Source organism: Solea senegalensis, linkage group LG18, assembly GCF_019176455.1.
Source record: "Solea senegalensis isolate Sse05_10M linkage group LG18, IFAPA_SoseM_1, whole genome shotgun sequence".
In the NCBI taxonomy this organism is placed as follows: domain Eukaryota; kingdom Metazoa; phylum Chordata; class Actinopteri; order Pleuronectiformes; family Soleidae; genus Solea; species Solea senegalensis.
This window is the reverse complement of record NC_058041.1, coordinates 8,836,107-8,858,692: the sequence shown is the minus strand read 5'-3', so window position 1 is coordinate 8,858,692 and position 22,586 is coordinate 8,836,107. Positions and strand designations below refer to the sequence as shown.

The window sequence follows — 22,586 nt, the reverse complement described above, 5'->3', positions numbered from 1 at the left end:
GCGTGCTCCTCCCACAGTCCAAACACACGCAAAGGTTAAATGGACACTCTGACTGAGTGAATGGTTGTTTGTCTCTGTATGTTGGCCCTGCGATGGACCGGTGACCTGTCTCTGACCTGGCTCCCGTGACCCTCGTGAGGAGGATAAAGCGCTGGACAATGAATGAATGAACTGAAATCTGCCTCACCTGAGCTTCCACCTGCCAACGGGAAATGGAGGTCTTTCCATCATAGCCAGGTTTGAACTGCAGTGTCACGGAGCGTGGGCCAATGTTGGAAATTGCCATGTTGGTTGGAGGGCCAGGAAGCTCTGTGAAGAAGCAGGGAAGAAGAAAAGAATGACTCTGCCTCTCTAACAGACAGGCTTCGGTTTGGAGAATCCATCAGCCATGGCTCCCTCTTGTGGCTGCACAGATACTGCAAACGTCTCACTGATCTCACTTCATTTCCTCCCTTGTGCTCCCAACTTCAGCTAAGCCAGCAAAAGCAGATTAGATTGTGGGGAAAGAAGCCTGCACACAGAACACAGGCGGAGACAGTGTCATGAATGTCAATTACACTGCAGTTATCTGGAGATACGATTCAATCTGATATCCTAGTGTTTACACTTAAGCTGAGTAAACAATAAAAAAAAATTCACTGTTCCTGCGAAATCCTGGAGGAGAAAACAATCCGAAAGTGGTAAATTTGAGAAACAGCAGGAGAGCAATTTCACGCGTATGACAATCATTGTTTGATTGCATGTGTGTGCGCGTGTATGATGGGATGTTTCTGTGTGTCGAGGTAGAAACGAAATGGAAAGTGCCACTGCATAAAACAACAAAACTCCCCATAATACCTTCCTGGAGATCAACAATACATCTCGTCTCACATATCCTGCAATAGAATTCACGTAAATTCTCGGTGAAGATATTAACATCAACGCATGACCTACAGGAGTGTGGACGGAGATATATTTTCAAAGACTGCCTAAATGCATGTGTATTCAAAGGAAGTGAAATGCGCATCGTGCACATTGTGGTTAGTTATTTTTTAAATCTTTTTGGTTGGATCATTGCAGGACAGACGCAGGTTCATCAGCGTTTACAGTGGAATTAATGATCATCGCGGCGACAGTAACTGCCGCTCCAGTAGCCTGCTCTCGGATTAACAGCCCATCGTTTCCCCACGTTTTCGCAGCGGTCCAGCCTCTGAATGCTGCTCTAATAATTGGATTTCTATTACGCTGCCTTTGTTTTTTTAATAAAGTGTTTAATGAAATCATTAAACACTTTAATTGCCTTTAATCGTCTCTTGGGGGCTCTTATTTGATATATGTCGGGGTTAGGTACAATATCTATATCAGCGACTTTGACTTTTTTTCTGTTCCCTCTGAGGTGACCGGGGTGTGATTTCATCGCGTCTGGCACCAGACAAAAAAAAAAAAGTGTGTGTTGATAAAGTTCAATGTCACACGGTAAAAATGCAGGAAGGGGGAGGTTTAGAGCAGATTTTGGCTTTGCTGGGAGCCAGAATACTTGTTTTTACAAAGTATCCTCTAAACCAGACTCCCAAAAGTTAGGGAGACACATTTGAAAGGAACTGTGTTTGGTCACTGACCTGGTGGAACACCAGACGAGATGGTGGACGATGACAGCAGGCCCTGACCCTTGGAGGTCATACCTGCCACTTCAATGGTGTAGGTGGTGAGAGCGGTGAGCCCGGTGACCCTGTACTCTAAGGTGACATTGGGCAGGTAGTGGGTGACTCTGGTGTTTGTTCGGTTGTACTCCTCCCACGAGATGCGGTAACCTGAGAAGGAGAAGCAGACGCGTTGTTCAGACAGGAAATCCTCTCGAGGAACGATTGGAAGCTCATTGTACCACAGCAGTGACTCTCGGCCCACGTGCTATCTGGCAAGCTAAGAGAAATATCAAATACATGTCATCAATACAGCAAATTAAATTAGACTGTGATTATGCCTCCGTACACACACACACACACACATACATGTCGTCACCCTCTCAAAGTTAATGCAATTTTACTCCTCGGCCAGTCGCTCTTTTCATGCGGTCGTATAAGACATTAGGCAGAATATCTTGTAAAATCAATACTTTCACATGGCATGCCAGTATTTGTCACCGAGGAATAAGCAGCACATTCAAATGTTTGGGGGGAAAAAGCTCACAATGCGCCGCTGAAGCTCGGCTTCTGTAAACATTTGAATATTAATGTCAAGCATCATTTTTTTTTTTTACCTTATTAAGAGGGTTAAACCAGAACAGACGTAACGCCCATTAGTGAAAGATCATTAATGGGGTCAATTTGTATGTACACACTAAGACTGACGGACGAAATACGTATGGATTTCATTTTTACTAATTGGCTTTCTTTGTTATAAAACATGCTCACAAACCCAAATTACTTTGTCTCATTAAAAAAAAACAAAACAATAAGACTTTATACTGTATCTAAAGTTTAAGATATTTTTTTTTCAGGTATACTATTACCAGTAGAAACTTGTTTAATTGTGTCTCTGGAGATGGAGAGGACTTGTTTTAAGGAGCAGCCTTGTTTATGGTATATTTATTGTGCAGAGTTTGGGAAAAGGACACAGAGTTGTATACAACCGCATGCTGCAATCGTATATTTGGTGTTTTATAAGCTCATGTGGTCTGTTTATTGAGGCCAAATGACCCAAATAAACAACAAATAATAAAGTACATGTTGTAAGTGAACCCGACTGCAGCGCTAATGTGCTGGGATCACCAAACAAGGTCAAGCAGCTGCTAAAAAGCTAATTAGAGCAAATTCTTCCCGTCTCAGTTCCACCTAAGTGCTGCCTTGTGTGATTGCTCTGTTTCATTAGAGGCCCTTGCCCGTTCTGCCTCATTACAGCTATATTTTATAATAAAAGTATGCGTATGGCGTACCTGTGAGAATCCCGTTCTTCTCGCCCGGCTCGCTCCAGCTGACTTTGAGTGAAGTGTCCAGGATGTCGGTGAAACTCAGGTGACCCACGGCACCGGGAGCTGGACAGGGACGGATAAGAATAATGAGCAAGTTCAAAGGGCAAAGGATGAGTGTGGGCTCATCACTGATGGTTTATTAGCTGTAGCTACAAGCTAAGTGACTGCATTTGCATTTTAAACGAGTTTGCTTGAAAGTCTGACAAGTTGAGGAAAATTAGGAGTTTTTAAAAACCTGACTAATAAAGTCTACGGGGCTTAATTACAATGATCCTGCTTGGTTGCAAAATATACTCATTCATTAGCAGCTCTCTACAATTTTGTTCTGCATGAATTATAGATCTTGCCCGAAGGATGTGTTACTGGGAGACGCTTGTGTCACTTTGCCACCACGGGAGTGAGAAAACTGAGGAAGGAAAGTCACATACTGTCCTCGTGTGTCCTCAAAGCTTTGGGCGGGCTGCGGGGGCCGTCTCCGGGCGTAGTGAAACACAGCACCGAAGTGTGATACCGAGTGAACTTCTTCAGACCTGTCACATATCCCACATGTACGCTGTCCTGAAAGTTGGGTCTCACTGTTACCATAGCAACTTGCTCATCTTTACCAGGCTCCCATGCCAGCAACTAAAGCAGCGGGGGGAGGAGGAGGAGAAGAAGAAGAAGAAAAAAAAAAAGACGAGAAAAAGAAAGTGCGAGGAAAATTACACACAGTCAGAAATAGAGCAGCTAATCATTTTTCCAATAATGAAAATCTCACATTTATTCTCACAAAACTAACACTTGTGTCTCCCTCTGGTATTTCCTGAGCCGCTCTGAGGAGTTACTTGGCATCCCAGCTCTCCCAGATATATTAAAAAAGACGCCGCAAAGAGGTTTCGACCGGGAGCGAATGGTGGAATAGTTGCGCTAAGATGGGCTAGGAGAGGAGGAGCGCTAACGCTCAAGAGAGGCATGATTGCATCCCATTATGCATGCTGATTGAAGACCATATAGCATATACAAATAAGACCTAGGTTCACCAATTAGGAGCTTAGCTAATGAGTCCCAGTGGCACATCTATTGGGTTCATTTCAAGTTCCTAGTGTAGTAAGGGAACTTCGAGGGAAGAGCTGGCAAAAGGACGTCAGAGATAAATTTGTCTGCCTCCCTTTCTCTCTCTTTTCTCTACTACTCCATATATTTCTTCCCTTGCCTTAGTTATGATCACCTTTCTCTTCACCTTTTCCTCACTGCTGCTTAATGCTCTCCCCGGAGGAAAAGGCGGTATTTAAAATTCAGATTAGGTTTGTACAGTACGACTCCCATCACCACCGCCCTGCTGAGTAAGGCCTGTGGAGCGCCATTGAACATATAGGCAAAAAAAAAAGAGAGGAGAATGAAAGAGAAGGAAACCTCATTGACATAATTAAGTCTCAGTAGAGTAGAGAACTATCCTATGAATGTGGCTCCGTGATTCCCTGTGGGCCACATTGTTTTTCCGGGAAAGTATACAGAGACAGGGAGATGGACCACATTCAAGAGCCCAAGACAAAATAATGAAGACATTCATCATTACGTGCACGCACGGCTTCACAATAAAACATATGAAAAATGGCTGCAAAGATAAAGAGAATGACCTCCGACTGACAAATGGGAGAAGTGAGTCCATCGTTCAAAATGGCAACGAATATCTTTTGCCCTATGGCTCTTGTCTCCCCTCTTGCTACACAGGATATGTGATCCTGCACATTCTCCTCTGACAGTTCTGTCAATGGAAGTGATGGCTGGCAGTGATGGCTACGCGGCAACTACTGACCTTGTAGCCCTGGTTGATGCCGTTGATGAACTGAGGGTTCGGGGCTGTCCATGTAAAGCGGATAGTGGTCGAGTTGACTGACTCGGCTTGCACGTTGCCAGGGGCGATGGTGGGCACTGGGATGGACAGGGAGAGCAAAGAAATGAGATAAAAGGAGAGTAAAAGAAAAAAGAAAAGGGTCGTTCAGGTGATGGAAGTCCGCCAGCACCTATACTGATGTCACTATTGATTGCTGCGGCACAGGTCCGGGCCGATGCTGCCATCACTTTTTTGATGACACACCTAATACCTACCCTCTGTGACAGTTTGTTTGTGATTGTGTGAGCTGCTTATGGATTGTCCACCTTTAATAAAGAAGTGTTAAAGGTGGACAATAGAACAGCACTGAGCCTTTAGGATATTATATTACATCCCGGACTTCTCATTACATTCTTATTTTTCCATGACAACGGATTAAAAACAACTGATAGTGAAGTGCTCACCTCCCTGCAGCGTCCACTCGGTGACCTTGTGGCTGAAAGTGCCCAAACCTGCGCCGTTGAAGGCAGCCACCTCGATCTCATAGTTGGTCCAGATGATGAGATCCTCCAGCAGCAGGTTGGTCACATCTGGGCTGGTGATGTTTTTGATTTGGTAGTCCACGGGCAACCCAGTGAGACGGTACCTGAGGGGCACAGACAGACTTCAAGCACAAATAGACATGTGTTGTGGATGAGGGTTAACGTGTCTCCTCCCTTGTTTGTACCCCCGTGTTTAACAATGTTTTATCACCCACCCCCGCCCACCCCCCTCTCTCCTTTGAGTCAAGACTTGCAGTATGCTCCATCTCCTGCTAGGGGAGACAAAGCACCGGCAAAAAAATAAATAAAAAAATATGTGATTACAAGCCCAATGGCACTGACAGTTGTCTTGATAACACCTGCTGTTTAATTGGACTGAAATAAATAAAGTAACACAAAACCAGACTAATTACATGTTTACATGATTTACCTGCAGTGTGTCACATTTCCAACTCACTCTGTCGGAGTGAATAGTTCCGTTTGTTTTTTTTTTCCCTAAGTTGAACCACTCATTTCATTTTTAGTTTTCTGTCAAACAAAATTATTTTTAATTGCAGTGGCACGAGATGACTCTGCCAGGGCTCTTAAGTGAAAAAAATACTGTGTTTGATTTTAACCTGTTAGCACACTGTAATAAGATAATGGATGGGTGTAAAAGGTTGTGGAGAGGCGCGTGTGTGTGTGTGTGTTTGGAGTGATTAAGTGTTGTGTCGATGCATGTATGTGTATTATTTTATCAGTGAGAGTTGAACATTTCAAGGACACAAATTTGAATGTAAGATGTAAGAAAACAACAATGATTCAGAGGAGGCGGAGTTGATCAGGGAGGGAAAACCTTACCGGACAATGTAGCCTCTAAGGATGCCGTTCTGGTGGCTTTCTGGTGGAGGCTGCCACTGAATCATGATGGACTGGTTCGTACGTCCACTCGCGATGACGTTCTGCGGAGGAGCACTGGGGGGCTCCTCTGGGAGAGTGACACTGAGAAAGAAAGAGGACAGTGCGCTCCAGCTCAAGTGAGGCGTATACATTTCAAGTTTCATAATTTTATGTGCATTATTTCTTTTTTTTTTCCAATACCACATTGGAGAAAATCCTCAGATACCTGGGTTAGTCAACCGCAAACGACGCGAGTGCAAAGTGTGACAGCTGCGCTGGTGTGCCGCTGGTGTGCCGCGTCTCACCCACACTCTGCTGCTGAGCTGTGGCTATGTTTCACATCAGCTTTTTCATATATTTCAAATACTGTAAATAGTCCTCTGTATTCAATTAAATGCCTGTGTGTCTTTGAGTATACGGTGAGTCGGTCCTGTAAATATTTGGTTTGTTGAAAACAAACAAACACTGGGCTCAGGGAACTGAAACTGAAACAGGAACACCACGTGTGACATATATAGATAGACAGTGACATTGAAACAGGACTGAAAATGTCCTTTGTGCCATCTATTTTCGCTGTGAGGTGCAAGCGTTTATTTCCACAAAGAAGCTCTATAATTTGCAAACACGAGGGGCCTGAGTGTGGACCCAGCCTATGAGTACACAAGAGAAGGCTCGTATGAAAGATGGGAGTGAGATCTGTGGGCTGGCGAGAAGTCTTGCGTGTGTATTTGGCCTCCCAGTATCTAAGTGTCTTGCATATCACATGATGTTAATGCCACAGATGCACCGAAATGTCATCACACCATGTAAAATCCCGTACAAGGGCTTGTTTGTGTCAGTGTACACAAGTTTTTTTTTTAATGGCACTGCATGGTTCTCTGCTGACTTAGGAGCTGACAGCACGAGGTGTTGTAACTGATGACTGGCAGAGGGTGAGGTGGAAAGGGGGGTGGAGGATGGGAGGTGTGTGAGGCTGATCTCACATCAAACCTAAATCCTTCCCCGTGTTGTTCATGTTTGGGAATGTATCCGCTCTGAAAGGCTCACATGCACAGCCCACTTCACTGGCTCTTGACTGAAGGGATCAGTCAAACGGGCTGTCCAGGAAACATTCATAGATGTCATGACCGCAGAGCACAACTTGATGCATTTGTTCCAGGTGATAATCGATGAACCAAGTGTCACTGATGTTACTGTTAAACAGCGTCATAATGAACAGTATCACAGGGAACGAATAAAACCGCTTGCAGTTCTCAGTGAAAGTGGATGGTATAGTCTGGTACTAGATCAAATGTCTTTGATGTACTATTACACTCGGATAATGCGAGTGGGAGTCAAGCTATGCATGTACGTATGTATGGGTTCAGTCGGACCAGAGTGGGACTCGTGCTGGCCTGGGGGCTCTGCACATGTGCAGCACTTCCCACCCCCAGCTTTTACAGAAATAACAGGAGGAAGTCAGTGCATAGAAGAATAAGACAACAGCCAACGTGTTTACATGCATGTTAAAAGTCCCATTTTAGTCGGACTAAGACAATCATTTGGTTTTCTTCATGCCATGTGAACATATTATAATCGAGCTAGTCTTAGTCGGACTAAGCTACCTGGATAATGTGACTCATAGTCCAATTACTTCTGCATGTAATTGGACCGGAGTCGGACTTGGCCAAGCTTGATCTAATTTGTATCACGATTAACATGTGACACAATAACTTATAGGGAGATACAGCAGCATCTATGGAGGCGGAGTCAGATATACATGGCCAATAAATAAATTTTCGTCTATCATGCAGACTCAGACTCTGCAAGAAGAACTAACAGAAACCACCTCATACTATGAAGCTGAGAGGGAGCATATTGCCACTTAGCATAGTGTGGGTGTTTGTGAACTGGGACAACGGCAGTATTCCAACTGAATGGTGCCGTTGAGTCACAACTGTGGCTTTGACTTAACCGTGCATGGAAATGTACTGACTGTGTGATATATGCCTTTAGCTTACCGCTCTGTTTCCTTGCTAAACTGCCCCTTCCCCACATCATTAACGGCACAGAGGCGAAACTGATAGGAGCGTGCCGGAATCAGGCCATTGACCGTCACCGCTGAGGACTCTGGCTCAATATTAGCCAGCAGGATGGCCCAGGGAGCATCTAGAACAAAGAAATTTAAAGTTTACACACCCTGTTCCACATGTGCACACCGAATGCTCATTAACACGCTAACTATTCCGCTTAACTACCACTTTAAAATGCAAAAGTGAGCAGTCGAACATCGTTTAGTAAGTTTACTGATATACAGAAGAGGTTCTATCCCTCTCGCTTATGCGTTTAATACAACCACGTTGTCACGCGTTTTAACAGAATTCATCAGAAGAACATGAAGGGAAAACAGAGCGTAAGAACACAGTACGCTGCACACAGTGAGCCCAGCCCTGTTCTGCAGAGCACCTACCTGTTACATGAGGCGCTGCAGAAGCACAGATTATAGTGGCAGCCTACGCTTCTAACTTCAGATTAAAAGCAGTGATGGACAATTTTAATTAGGCCTATTGATTATGCTGTTAAATTCTTTTTTAAAGCCCCATGGGGAAAACAAACTGAACAAACAACATTAAATGCATTTTACACTCATTGCTGCAGCATTGATCCCCTATCTATACAAATAGCAAATAGATCTCAAAAGGGTTTAAACACCTCACGTGACGGGTCAGGTAGAGACCGATGCAGTCGATGGACGCATGACATGACTTACTATTCTCCGAAACCTCCAGGATGTAGCGTATGAGTGGACTGTTGCCGTCAAAAGGCTTGGCCCAGGCCAGGTCAATAGCTCTTTTCTCCGATGTGCTCAGCAGAGCTGTGGGGTTCTCTGGGGCATGGGGCAGCTGCCTGCAGGGAACAGCATGACAACTTCGATAAATAAAAGAATCCCTTCTATCACAACAAATCCTCGGCGAGGGCCCGAGAGCCGCCCGAGCGCGTCGTTGTTCTCCAAGCGTCTCACTTTGTACGAATCGGAGGTAAAGATGAATCTTTTATAGACGGAGAGAGATCAGTGAGATAGGCGATGAAATGCGGCGAGACAAGGCGACAAAGATGGCTCCTTGTCAAGATGGACACATGGGGCAAACATAACAAGATAGATATCACCAGAGGGAAGGAAATGGATTGAGAGGCAGAAGGAGACAGATAGCAAGGAAATGCACAAGGACATGAATGAACGAGGCCAAAGCTGGGGATCGTTAATTCATCGGGCCGTAAATTCAGATAAGTGCTGACAGATTGATAGATAAACCTTACAGCGATGAACAAATACGGACTGTAAATCAGTCAAAAGGCAACCAGCTAGTAAGACAGCCGGCAACTAAACAGTTTGTCAAACAGAAACTTAATCCCACTCATTTTAAATTGACCCCTTACCACGGGGACTCACTGCGAGTAAGAACAGTACAAAGACGAGGAGAAAAAAGGAGATTTGAGATGACAAAAACAATAAATACGTGTTTGTGTGTGTAGTATCACACTAGAGAAGGGTGGAGGCGTCCCTTGGGGGAGGGTTAAACGTGTGTTGTGCGAGAAAGACCACAGAGACGGTGGGAAAGGAAGAGGCATCATTTAAGTGGAAATCAGACCGAAATGTCAATAAGACGAAGAAGAACTGTGTCCGTGTCTGTGTGTGTGTGTGTGTACTGTGTGTGTGTGTGTGTGTACTGTGTGTACACGCTGTCAAGCTTCAGAGAACATGTTTCTCCTTGTGTCTTTACACGGGAGAATATTGGAGAAGAGACTGAGGCACACGACTTTACCTAACACGGAGGTGTGCGCTGCGGGAATCGTTGCCGCCAACTGAGGTCACTCTGCAGGTGTATGTGCCGATGTCACCGGACCAGGTCTGGGAGATGTGGAGGGTGCCATCTGCATCCATCCGCATGCGGGGAATGGACTGGACATTGATAACACTGCCATCTTTATCCCAGACATGCCTGCAACAGAAACGTCATCAACACCAGTTTAAATGTTGTCACTTTCAAATGGAAAACATGAGCTTTATAGTTATTAGTAGTATTTTTTTCCTTGTTTTTTTTTGCAACATGATTATTCATACACTTATCACCTATTTCACTTGAAGGTGCAAGACCAGCACCTTCAGTTTTTTATCACCACCAATATCGTTCTTCCCAAATGTGTATAGTGGATATGGTGATGGCCATAATAAAAACATGTGTCGAAAATCCAATCTAACAAATACGGAGTTTCTTTCCAGAATAAACGCAGCAAAATTCTGTGATTTTTTTCACTGTACACTTGAACAGTGTCCTATTCATCGCATAGGAACCGTGTCTTCTGACACCAAGTAGTAAAATTTTCAACCCCGGGCACATTTGACCGCTGGTTGTCTGCTTTTCTTCCGACCTTTTGGGGGAGGAAGTATCGGCAAATTACCCTCAATGATGTAAGAAAAGCCAGGGCAGCAGCGATAGTCCAGAGTTTAATTATGGCATTTAACACAGTGGCATACATATGAGATTCTAATTAAAACACTGGAAAAATAGAAAAGCACAATTAAAAAGTAAAGGATATTCAAAGTGCCTAGGTATATTGTGTCAGTAGCCGTGCAAGCAAATACTAAAGGTGATAAATGTGTATCAAAACACATGCTGAATCCTTATTCATTCATTTCAAAACCTGGCTCGCATCAACGTCACCACCTGACAGCTGGAACATGAACTATGTCGAACACTTTCAGCTTTCAGATACATTAGGTTACCTATTTTTCGACAATGAAGGCTGAATAAACCGAGGGGTTTCCGTCATCTTTTGTTCCACCACAATCTGAGAGGAATGTCATTAATGAGGCATTTCATCTCCCTCCTCTCCGTCTCCCCGTCTCTTCAAACTGCCTGCGTGCATATCATAGCAACTGACGGCTGCACATCAAACAGCGGATTCACACTCATCAAAACCTCACAGCTCTGACGTAGCTTCAGATGTAGCCTTCTCCTTTGAGCAGAAAGGGACAGAATGGTCTATTGATCACCGCTGACGTCGTTGGCGACCGGCTTGGAGTTGAGCAATTTGTCTGTCGTGGCGGTTGTGTGTTGCTCCGGGGGTTTAGACTTCAGTTGTTAGCTGGAGGTGTGCGGCAAACCTTTTTTCTAGTGACCGATCACCCTCATCTCGTACAAAGTGCGCGTCTTTCGTCACAGGCTGCAGACGCACCTTTCAGTTTTTTATTATTGACTGTATGTACATGCACGTGGTCGTGAGCTTTCCAGTGGAGGAAAAGCAGCTGCATGGTCGAGGACACAGAGGGTTAACGATACATATTTAGAAGTGGTGAATTATTCATTCACAACCAAAGGCCCAGCGGTCAGTACATCGAGAATTAGCTGAGGGCGACGCCTCTTCATTGACAGATTCATGCAGGCAAAATGTGTGCAAACAAACCAAGCAACCATGGATTCGTCTATCTAGGGAATCATTTTATCTCTAAACATTGATTTCCTCTCAGATTAAACCAGCCTGGGGTTCGCCCGCACGGCCAGGGACCCATATACATTAGCAAATGTCGTCTCATCAAAGCTTGGCCGATTCTCAGCTGATTCTACTAATGTGGCTCCTACGCTCTGGAAGTCTTTCTGATCTGTGGACACTGTGGGTACCTTTAAAGTATAAGTCTGGCAATGAAGTCCATTTTTTATTTTTATTATTATTTTTATTATTATTGTTATTATTATAATAAAAATCACATGAATAGATCAAAACAAACAATGCACGTATCCTAGTAACACATTCTGTCTGTGCAGCCAGCGCCTGGAACGGCTTATTCCCCTGCGCCATAGAGCTTCATTGTTACCCAAAACACATCATTTACACACAGTGAATGGTCTCATATTCTGTCGCGCTGTCCTAAATACTCAATAGTCCCTAATAAATGTGCTTGCATGGGTACAATTTGGAAAAATACTCAAGTTCTGCCCAGCAGTCATAGGGGAAGATGAATTAGTTGGTATGCCACCGAGGGTTGAATTGATGGTGTCAGTTTTGGTCGGTTCATTTGGTGACAATGAGAAAAATTCCCTCTCTCAGAGACACAGACTTTCCTTTGTGTCTTTTTACATCATGTCTAGACTTAATGTTAGTGTTGTTTATTCTGACGCATTTATAATACAGTGCCGTGCCAATACAAATGATTTACGATTAATCAAAACTATTTTGATAATCGATTGATGGGTTTGAAGCTTTTTTTTCATGATTAAAAGAGGATTTCCGATTGTTTAAGCTTCTTAAATGTGAAATTTTCCTTAATTTCTTTGCTCTGGATAACAAATAAATCATTAAAAGTCAATCATTTTGGTTTGTGGACAAAACAAGACATTCCTCATGTCCAGGTTTGACGAACACCGATCAACATTTTTTAAGGTTTTCTGATATTCTATGGACAAAACAGATGAATCGATTATGAAAATAATCGTTAGCTGCAGCGCTAGATTTACTGAATGCTCGCGTAGCGTGTTTGTGTGAACGTGTCTTTACCTGACGGTTACGCTGGGGTCATGTGTGACTCCGCAAGTCAAGACGGCTTTAGTTCCTTTGATGACGCTCTGGTCCTGTGGGGGGGTGGTAATCCGGGTGCGTGCTGCAGAGACGGGACGAGGACAAAGGCATGTGAGCGACGAGCACACAGAGTGAAGGCAAGGCAACTTCCGAAATGCTCTTCCTGAGAAGAACAATACAGTGAAACAAACTGACAAATGTATTTTAGAAAACTCATTTCGGTTGAAATGACATGCCGCTGTCTTTTATTTCGCTCCTTTATGGCTTCTCGCAGAGAAACACCCCAATGATGGCTCCGAAGTTGCACACAGGAGTGCCGCTGTATCTTAAGGAATTGAGTGTGGCTACATTATTATACGGGACAACCTCGCTCCCCAACCTCTGACAAAACAGACGCGCCTCTCAATAAAACTTCAACCGCTGTGAGGGGTTGTTTGGGAATTTGCAGCACATAACATCTGCTGTGTGTGTTTGTGCTTTGAGAAGAATATCAAAGACCCGGTCCTGCACACTCACCCCAGACCCCGAGGTCAGCGGACGCCTCGTCGATGCCCCTGGAGTTGCTTGCCATGCAGGTGTACGTCCCAGCATCTGAGATGTGTGAGGGGGAGATGAGTAGACTGCCGGACTCAAGCAGGGTGAACCTGGGCAGCTGCACTGAACCACTGGCCAGCACACGTTCACCTGAAAGTGTAAGAAAAACAGAAAAGAAAACAGGAGATGAGTTGATGGCAGACAGAGCGAAAGAGGGAAGGAAGACAAAAATTGCATTCGGGGACAGACAACAGAGGGAAGGGGATTTGTTAAAACCATCGGCGACACGTTTGGACAAAAATTCAAAGCAGTTGCACTTCCAAGCCAATATGTGGCTATTACGGTAATTTCACTGCAAAGATCACTGGGTGATAAAACCACTACTCAGGTTTTGGCTTGAGAGCCACAGAGCATGCTTGTATTGTGTGGTTTGGATTGGAAATATGATTTATACGGTTCAAATTTCAAAATTAAAATGCAAAAACTCTCTGTCACATGACATTTTCTGGCCCTTTTACGGCTCCAATAAGCAAACAAAAACATTTGAGGTTTAGGTGTTAAAGGGCTAAGGAAAAGAGACAAAGACAGTGTTTTCTTGATCCGCTATTGGGATGCAAACATGAAAAGCATAACACCGCGTTAATGCGGGGGAAAGAAATCCAATCAGGCTCTGTTTGTTAAGCCATGGACAAACTACCGTCCCGTGTGTAACAGATAACGGAGATTATAATCCCGAGGCGTGTGAGCAAGGGTGTAGCAGAGCACCTTTCTGCCAGGTGATAGCCGGCCTAGGAGCACCAGAGGTCTCGCAGTGCAGGATGACTGACATGCCGTCAATCACCGTGCTGTCGGTGGGTCCAGCCGTGATATTCGGAGCGATGCCTGAGGGAAGACAAACACACACACACACACACACACAAGGCAGCTCAGCACAGTAACAAGAAAAGGTAAGCGGGTTATTTAGATGAGAGAATAATTGTCTCTGGCAAAACCCCAGTTCAAGTGCATTTCTTGTAAGCGACAGTCTGCTGCGTCCCAGTGTTTAGTCGATGCTTTGTCCCACTAATTCTTTCTGGATTGACATAGACTTCACTTCAGTGCCAATAACTGTCTGCTACTGGCTGTATTTTCTTTCTATTTTTGCACTCACAGAGGCAGAGGAGGAAGGAAAACGACTGAGGAAGCCAGAAAGAAAAGGCAATATGCAGATAACTAAAATACCTATCTTTGATATGCAATAAATCAAAGCTTTTATAGGATGACAGAAAACTGTATCACTCCCCAGAGGAGACGCAGGGGAGGTGGAGGAGGGGGGAGTTTGTCATAGGAGTAGTGTTAATCTCAGGACAGAGGGAGTAGGACAGAGGGAGAAGTGGGGACATTAATGTTTTCAGGAAAAGGGAGATGATAAGATTAGATCTCAAAGGAGGAGAAGAGGAGACGGTGTTGGGAAGGAGGGAGGGAGGGAGAGAGAGAGAGAGAGCGTGGGGTGGGAATGGAAGGGGTGAGTCGGTGAGGGGGATATCATGAATTCTGATAACGTGGTGCAGTGTGGAGTGAAGGCAGCAGGCACTGAGACAAAGTGAAGAATTATATGTCAGAGACTATTCAAACAGACGCACAGCGAGAGTAAAATCAGCATTAATTTCAACGCGGCCGCAGGCGCGTCACGAACACGTGCACATGTACAGATGTGTCGCAAAATCACAGTGGACGGACTTAAGCAGCAAATGCTGTGTAATTATTCAGTGCTTTTTGTGGTAATGTAAACTCAATCAATGCAAACCCGATGAACTGCTTATCTATTAAAAGTATTAAATCACACTTCATAGTGACTACATATTATATTATTCTACCATCTTTCCTATGGGTTTGGTGCTGAAACATAACTCAAGAACTTGTTTGTTCCATATTTGTTTGGATTTTTATCCTAATGACCAAACTATACGATGTGTTATGACTGTGACCTTGACCTTTCAAGTCTGAGAGTGTGTGAAGTAGTCACCTGTCATATTCAAGCGCTAAAAGAACTGTGATACAATAACGTTGACCTTTGCACGTCTAAATCTGCTCAACCTTGAGTGACGCTTTGTCCTCAATGTAAAGAACTCTTGCTAAAAGCAATCTCACCATCTCTGAGAATGTCAAAAGTGCCGCGTGAGACGTCATTTAATGACGAGCTCCTGGACGACTTACTGGTGACAGCCAGGTACGTGTTGGTCTGAACCTCTCCTGCGGAATTTCTGGCGAAGCACTGGAACATCCCGGTGTCGTCAGGCAGGAGGCCGTTGACCTGCAGGCTGCCTCCCACCAGCACCCTGTACCTGGGCGTCTTCACTGGGTCGATTGGCAGAGCGTCCTTGTACCACACGATGTCGGGCTGGGGGACTCCTGTCGAAGGCAATGTTTACCAGTTTGACAGTGAGACGCACCGCAGAAACGCATCACTCGAAGTGAAATTAGCTGCAGTAATTGCATAATTGCACGCTGTTAAATGCAAACATATTCAAATGCAGCGCTCACCCCGAGCCTGACAGGGAATATCCACCACCTTCTCCATCTCGGCTGTGATGTGTTTGTCTGGTTCCTTTATGAACTGCGGTGGCTCTGAGGGACAGCGGGAACAACAAAGACAGGAGGATATATTGATGCGATCACCGCCGCTCATTAACTAATTACATGATTTGAGAAGAAACCGCCAATAAATAACGACACTACAGTATAATATAAAGCAAATGAAGTCGGAGTATTTTAGTTTTGAAACGTATCGATTCGGGGGGGGGACCGAATTATTATATTTGACAGTGAAAAATGAGATGATACGGTGGTTTGATTCAGTATAAGTAATTAGTGCGGTGTCACGGTTTTTAAATGTGGCTTTGATGGGAGGAAAAGACTTCGGCTTCGGCGGCGGGAAAAAGTTCACCACACCTTGTGCTTTCAATCACATCACAACCTTGAAAACATCAAAGTGTTTCAGCGAGATGAAATGAAAGTGACTCAAGCAATGCTATTAAACCGTTTCTTGAGGGCCCTGAGCTCTCTCTCCCTTTTAAATCATTTAGACTTTCTGCTAACTGCCTTACCACGGCATGGACCTCTGGCAGATTGATATAGTGAGACACGTGACATTTATAGCAATGTCACGCCATACCTGCCTTATTTGAACTTTCTAATAAAGCATAAACACTATGTTTACGCTTATACGCGCGCTTGATGTATGCAACTAGAAAAGAAGAAAAAAATAACACTGACTAACTGACCTTTTCATGTTGGCCCCCATATTTTATGAAAGTATTTCATAAAATAAAATAATTTCATATTTTATAATGAATTTCATATTTTATGAAAGTATTTCATAAAATAAAATAATTTCATATTTTATAATGAATTTCATATTTTATGAAAGTATTTCATAAAATAAAAGTATTTGTATGAAAGTATGAAAAGCACTACTCACACTGCTGTAATGTATAGACAGTAGATAATATAAGCAATAATCAAACTATGTAAATTGGTGTGGACCCAATCCAGGGTGGACTAAAGGCCAAAATGGCAAATAATTAAATCAATGATTAAAGGAATACTTCAACGATTTGCATTTAGCTTTGTGAAGCTAAATGAAGATGTTGCTCAACTTTGGGGAAACTGAGGTTGGGAAGCACAATTTTTCAAAAACACTCCTCCTATTCTAGTAATACAAAGCTAAATGCTAACCCTTTAAGTATTAAATATTCATACACCTATGAGATACGTTAACAAGCGAACCTAACTATAAAATAATTTCTTCAAAGCGTATTTTTTATTTCGTCTTTTCGAGAGTTTTCCGTGTCCATCATGCGGTCATGTGACCGACACGCCCGTCTGACCCGAACTGACATAAATGGGGAATCTTTGGAACGAGCCATGTGTTTTCGTACGTTTGCACTTGTTTCCCTTATTTTCCGTTATTTATTTTGAAGTTGACGCAAGAGATAAGTGTTTAAATTAGTCTTAATTCAAGTCTTAATTGTTTATTTTTGATTTAGTTCATAATAATTCGATTTTTGCCTGCTCAGGTTGTTGTTGTTTGTTTGTTGTTGAATGTTTGGCTGTTATTAAATCTCAAATTATGCCTTTTTTTTCTGTGCGTGTGCGTGTTTCACGTTCCGTGTAAGAATACCGCGTGTGTATATGAATGTTTGTGTCAGTCGTTGTTTCTTGTGTTTCTTACCTAGAATGTGCAGATAAGCCCCAGCACTGACCGAAGGCACGCTGCTGCTGCGGAGAATGGCCTCGCACTCGAAGTAGCCGGAGTCGCTCACCACAGGGCTGAGGATGGTCAGTCTGCGGTTGAAGTCGCTCAAACCGCTCATCACCAACACACCGTTCTTACGCCAAGAGATGCTCAGCTTGATAAGGGGTCTGCGGAGGGAAAAAGTAGAGGTGTCAAATGTCTTCGAGCCCTTCCATGAATGTTGTTATTGTTTAAGCTCCGCGGTGAAACAACTCTTGTTCTGCAACACTGGCTCAAATTGGATTTCTCACACAATGTGTAAAATGTCCAATTTGTTTCATCTGCTGGAGAATCAGGTATAGAAATAATAGTGAAATGAAAACAACAACAACAACAACATAGTTGTCTATGGGCTGAGAGGAGGCCAGCTGTGTCTCACTTCAAACTGACTAGTTTATGAATCGAGGGATGTCGTTATTGCTTTAATACGGCGTGTACCGAGATGTCAACAAAACCTCGCAATTAGACGGAATACATTAAAACCAGCCACAGTTCATATTTGCTACAAAGGTTAGGTGTTAGCACTTAAAATAATTTCAAGAAACTTCTATGTTAAATGGATCATTAGGGCGAAATGACACTGATAATCTACAATTACATGACAAATGTAAAAACATACACGTTTGTTTTTTAGCCCCTCGTGTACTTTACAAGGAGTATAACAACTAGTGCAGAGCGTCCTGTATGATATACTTCTTTTGTATATCACGCAGTCTACATCATAATCTGTGTTAATCTCCATTTGGCAGCAAATTCTCGCTACCTCAGATTATCTGAGGCGCCAGATTCCCCCGAGAACAACGTACGTATCAGTTCTTCTGCACATTGCGACACCTGTGGCCTGGGAGACGTAACACAACCAGACTGCTTATTATTGCCAGTCAAACATCGCATAACTACATTTTATATTACACAGTGTAGGAAATGTCTGCGATAGCTTTGTCGTAGGGAGTCATTCAGCTGTCTCTGCATACTATATCCTCACCTGATGGCGGTAATTGATAAAGAACCACAATTCTTCATTGGAAACTTATTGTGTAATACAAAAATCTCTTGTTTTGTATTATCCTGTATGATTTCATACCCTTTAACCCTTCTGCATACTTCTCGTTACCGTAGATGACAGATGGATGAATGGACACCGGATAGCAGAGAAACAGAACTTTGCGCTCATATACTTGACATTACGGTAAAGTGAAAGTTATCTTAGAAAAAGAGGGTTAACGAACCCGGTCTATGAGCTTGACGTTTCTGGACATTTACCTGGCGTTGGCCACACACTCCATTGTGACCTCCGAGGTGCCCGTGACCACGCTTGTGTTCCTGGGTGGGATGATGATGGTGGGAGCGATGGGGTCTGCTGGACCACCCACGTCTAAACAGATCATCACACATGGGGGAGAGTAAGCAGAGCACAATGACCTTGATAGACTCTGAGCAGGAAATACAACCGATTTCGGGGAGGCAAAAAAATGTGACGAGTCTGTCAGCAGCTTTCTCGACCGCGGCGTCCCATATATTCCGTTTCCACCCAGTGCACTCTGTGGGCGCTCATCAATGTGAAATATTGAAACTGACCAGTGCACACGGGCATCTGACTTCTGACAGAGAGACGGACCGAATAGGATGCGACAGGGCACTGCACTGTGTATAATGGGACGTCTACGGGAAACTCACAACTAGGGACAATAAAAACTCTGCCTCACCGACGCAAGGCTGAAGCCCTGTATGTGCTGGAGTGCATATATGAACACTAATGTGTGTGTGTGTGTGTTTGTGCTGTCAGAAATGTGTCACGTCTGTGATGAACTCATACGGATCCTTCAATCCCATCACGCCCTAGGTGTGTGCTGCACATGTCGGATGCACATTATCTACACGGGGTCACATGCACACAAACGCATACACCCACGCCAAACACATGGTTTGACTGCTTGTCATGACTATAAATCTACCACAGTACAGTGTCGATACTTCAAAGAGGTGGCGTGCAATCAAAGGGGAAAGAGTGTCGCGCAGTAAGAATACCGACGTCACTCTCACGTCTATAATCTGCAGTCAGAGCATAGAATTAAGACTGAATGACGGTGACCGTGAGTCAACACTTCAGCGTGCAAGGTGTACAAAGAACGCCTATACGCGACCTGACTCCAGTCTGACGCTAAATGCACACCGTAGCGGAAAAAATGTCAAACTCCTTCAAGTAGCACACATTTAATCGCTCCACCGATGCAACAAGTTTAGTTCTAGTGCAAATCAAGTATTTTGGAAACTGTAATAGAGCAACACTAGTCTCATTAGACTTCCCATTGTCCTCCGCTCTTGCTAAGTCTTAGGCAGGTAACCGTCGGAGCCGAGGGGCTCATGGGAAATGCGAGGCGTCACCGCGGGAACAGCTGCTGTTTCAGATACTGACAGATACACACACACACACACACACACTCCTCCGGACTGGGTCTCCCAGCAACCTGAACATTAACATGAGTGTGTGTGTGTGTGTGTGAATATGTAGACCGTGTGTGGAATGTTCATGTTAATGCATGGCATGATTTCACAAGACCCACTGGGTTTAGACCTCCCACTAGGCTTTCTATCACCTGTGTGTGTGTGTGCACGCGTGAGTATGTGTGTGTGTGTGTGGGTGTTCTAACACTAGTATAATCAACTCTGCCACTCTTCTCCATACATGCCACAGGCTATTTCTGCTCCCTTGTGTTGTCAGCTGTAATATCTTACCCTCACCCTCCTCACTCACTTCTATAGCCGAATCCAGTCTACCGTGTCATAAGATGCTGTCTGTCAGCTTTTCCTCTTATATTTCACTCTGCTGAGGTGAAGCCAGTTGAATTGGTTTTGATTTGTGTGTCTTGTGTCTTTGGAATAAGTAGTACAATATAATATAACAGTGTGACACTCAGAAAGGGCCTTTTATTTAAATAATACTTGCAGTTAAGGAGCAGAAATGTACAAAAAAACTGAGCTTTTTTTTTTTTGCTTTTCCTCTCATTACTGGCGCATTAACTTTAACGATGAGAATCATATGCTGTGTGTTTTGTAGTATTTGGTTACTCACTCTCTACGGTCAAGGTGATGGGCTGGCTGGTCTTGTTCTCTCCGTTCTTGTCGTTTACTGCTTGGACGTAGTAGCGGCCGGCGTCTGGCGCCACCGTGGACAGGATCACCAGTGTGTTGTCCAGAGTAATGGCACTACAGAGGACGCAGAGTGGGCATTAAAGACGTATTTTAGGTCATTTTGTGTCCAAGACACTTCCTCGTTCATCTCCTGAAAAATAATGCATTTTCAACCTGCGAATGAAGCAGTGGATTGCCGAATTATTGTTAATCCAATCCAATCAATCTTTATTTGTTAAGCACTTTAAACAAACCACAGTGGACCAAGTGCTGTACAGAATAAATAAAAGACATTATAAGTAAAAGGCTCAAAATTAGATAAAACTGCTAAAAATGGATTAAAATTCGTAAAAAAAAAACACAAGAAGAAATAGCAGCCATACGATAAAAAAACAACAAAATCAATTCCAATTAAAAGAAATAAAAGAAATAAAAAGTGTCAAAGGCCAAAGAGAAAAGGTGGGTTTTAAGGAGGGATTTAAAAACAGACAAGGCCTGTTAAGTCTAATTTGCGGCTGAAAAGGACATTTCACATTTCAATTATACTGTTCAAGCAGCATTAGGTCCATGGATTTATAATGTGTAAACAATTTGCTGGTGCATACTGAGCACAGCTGAAGTATTGAAGTAACTCCATGGTTCACACTTGTTCTGACGGTCTGCTCTGAAACGTGAACGTCTGATTCCTGACACTAGTGTCTTCCTTGTCAGCTGCTGAAGCAATGTTGAGGTAAGTAAGCGCGGATCAATTTCTCAGCGGGTGTCCTATAGGGGGTAATACCTGCGGCGCCGTTATTTGGACTTTTCTCTCGTTTATGTAGCGACCACTGCGATAGAAAATCCTCCTTCTTCCACCACCCGATGTTACAGCCCCAAGACAATGTTCGAAATCAATATTTCGTTATTATCTGTGTCTGTTCAACAATCTGGATGTACATAGTGCGTTCTGCCTGGTTGCCTTCCTCCACACATATATCTTTCCCGCTGGCCTTATCTGTCCATCCGCACCCGCCCCATCCTCCACTTCCACCCTCATCCCCCATCTACTCCCGCCCGTTCATGGCTGCTCGGAGTGGCTGCAAAGATATTCGTTCTTCTGCCTTGACAGACACACCAGCGGCGGATCAGCGGCTGCATAGTTGCTGTGACGTACTGTGGGTTTTGTGTCGTACACATTGTTAGTACACTATAAAGCAATGTCATGTACCAATCCACATGGCAACACAGAGCCACAGTAGCTATACGAGGTACAATTGCATGATTATTCACAGCAATACTGCCATTTTTGCAGTTGTCAATAACTGCAAAATGGCAGTATTTTTTTTTTTTTTTGCTGGAATACCTCTTGTTTTGATTTTTTCCGCTTTAGAAATTCCTCTAAAATTCCCAGAGACATTTGCAGCGATACATTTGTAATCACAGCAATTTTGCAATCTCCTCTATTTGTCCATCAGCGTCCAACGCTTCATCAGCGTCCTACGCTTCCTCCACGCCGACCTCCATTAGGTCAGCGGGAGGTATGAGTGCCTGCTGCACCTTATCAAGGGAGCAGGTGCGCTGCTAAGAAAGTGAGCAAAAAAGAGACTCAAATAGAGGAAAAAAAAGTACTTGAAATATACACAGATAAGCACACACATTAAACTAAACCTTCGCGGCTCTAATGCAGCTCCAGAGACTCCGGAACTGATTGTACACATCACAGAGAGTGATGTGCTTTGTGCGCTGTATAAAGCTACCTGTGCAGTTCGCATTTACATGTATGACTTATGAGCTCCTTCTCCGGGAATGATTCAAAGCGGCTCCAGACGCCAGTCTCATTTGGAATTCCCCGCGGATGCCGGGGCCTGAAAACAGTCTTCCTAAAGGGATTGGCAGGCGTCAGCGGCTGCGGCTTATGATCTGCGGTAA

General features: G+C 43.9%; 1 protein-coding gene across 2 annotated transcripts in view; it reads right to left on the bottom strand.

Moving 5' to 3' along the window:
- sdk2b (sidekick cell adhesion molecule 2b) overlaps positions 1–22,586 on the bottom strand; it is a 72,914-nt gene that overhangs the window by 27,235 nt on the left and 23,093 nt on the right. For both annotated transcript variants that reach the window (XM_044013834.1, XM_044013832.1), the window contains exons 4-21: positions 20,620–20,753; positions 18,810–18,921; positions 17,484–17,674; positions 15,794–15,877; positions 15,467–15,661; positions 14,036–14,152; positions 13,253–13,420; positions 12,716–12,818; positions 9,985–10,161; positions 8,931–9,067; positions 8,182–8,329; positions 6,143–6,283; positions 5,225–5,406; positions 4,743–4,858; positions 3,376–3,571; positions 2,912–3,010; positions 1,599–1,790; positions 188–309 (exon numbers count right to left, since the gene is read on the bottom strand). In XM_044013834.1, the coding sequence (XP_043869769.1) occupies positions 188–309; positions 1,599–1,790; positions 2,912–3,010; positions 3,376–3,571; positions 4,743–4,858; positions 5,225–5,406; positions 6,143–6,283; positions 8,182–8,329; positions 8,931–9,067; positions 9,985–10,161; positions 12,716–12,818; positions 13,253–13,420; positions 14,036–14,152; positions 15,467–15,661; positions 15,794–15,877; positions 17,484–17,674; positions 18,810–18,921; positions 20,620–20,753 (2,614 nt within the window). The remainder of the gene's footprint in view (positions 1–187; positions 310–1,598; positions 1,791–2,911; positions 3,011–3,375; positions 3,572–4,742; positions 4,859–5,224; positions 5,407–6,142; positions 6,284–8,181; positions 8,330–8,930; positions 9,068–9,984; positions 10,162–12,715; positions 12,819–13,252; positions 13,421–14,035; positions 14,153–15,466; positions 15,662–15,793; positions 15,878–17,483; positions 17,675–18,809; positions 18,922–20,619; positions 20,754–22,586) is intronic.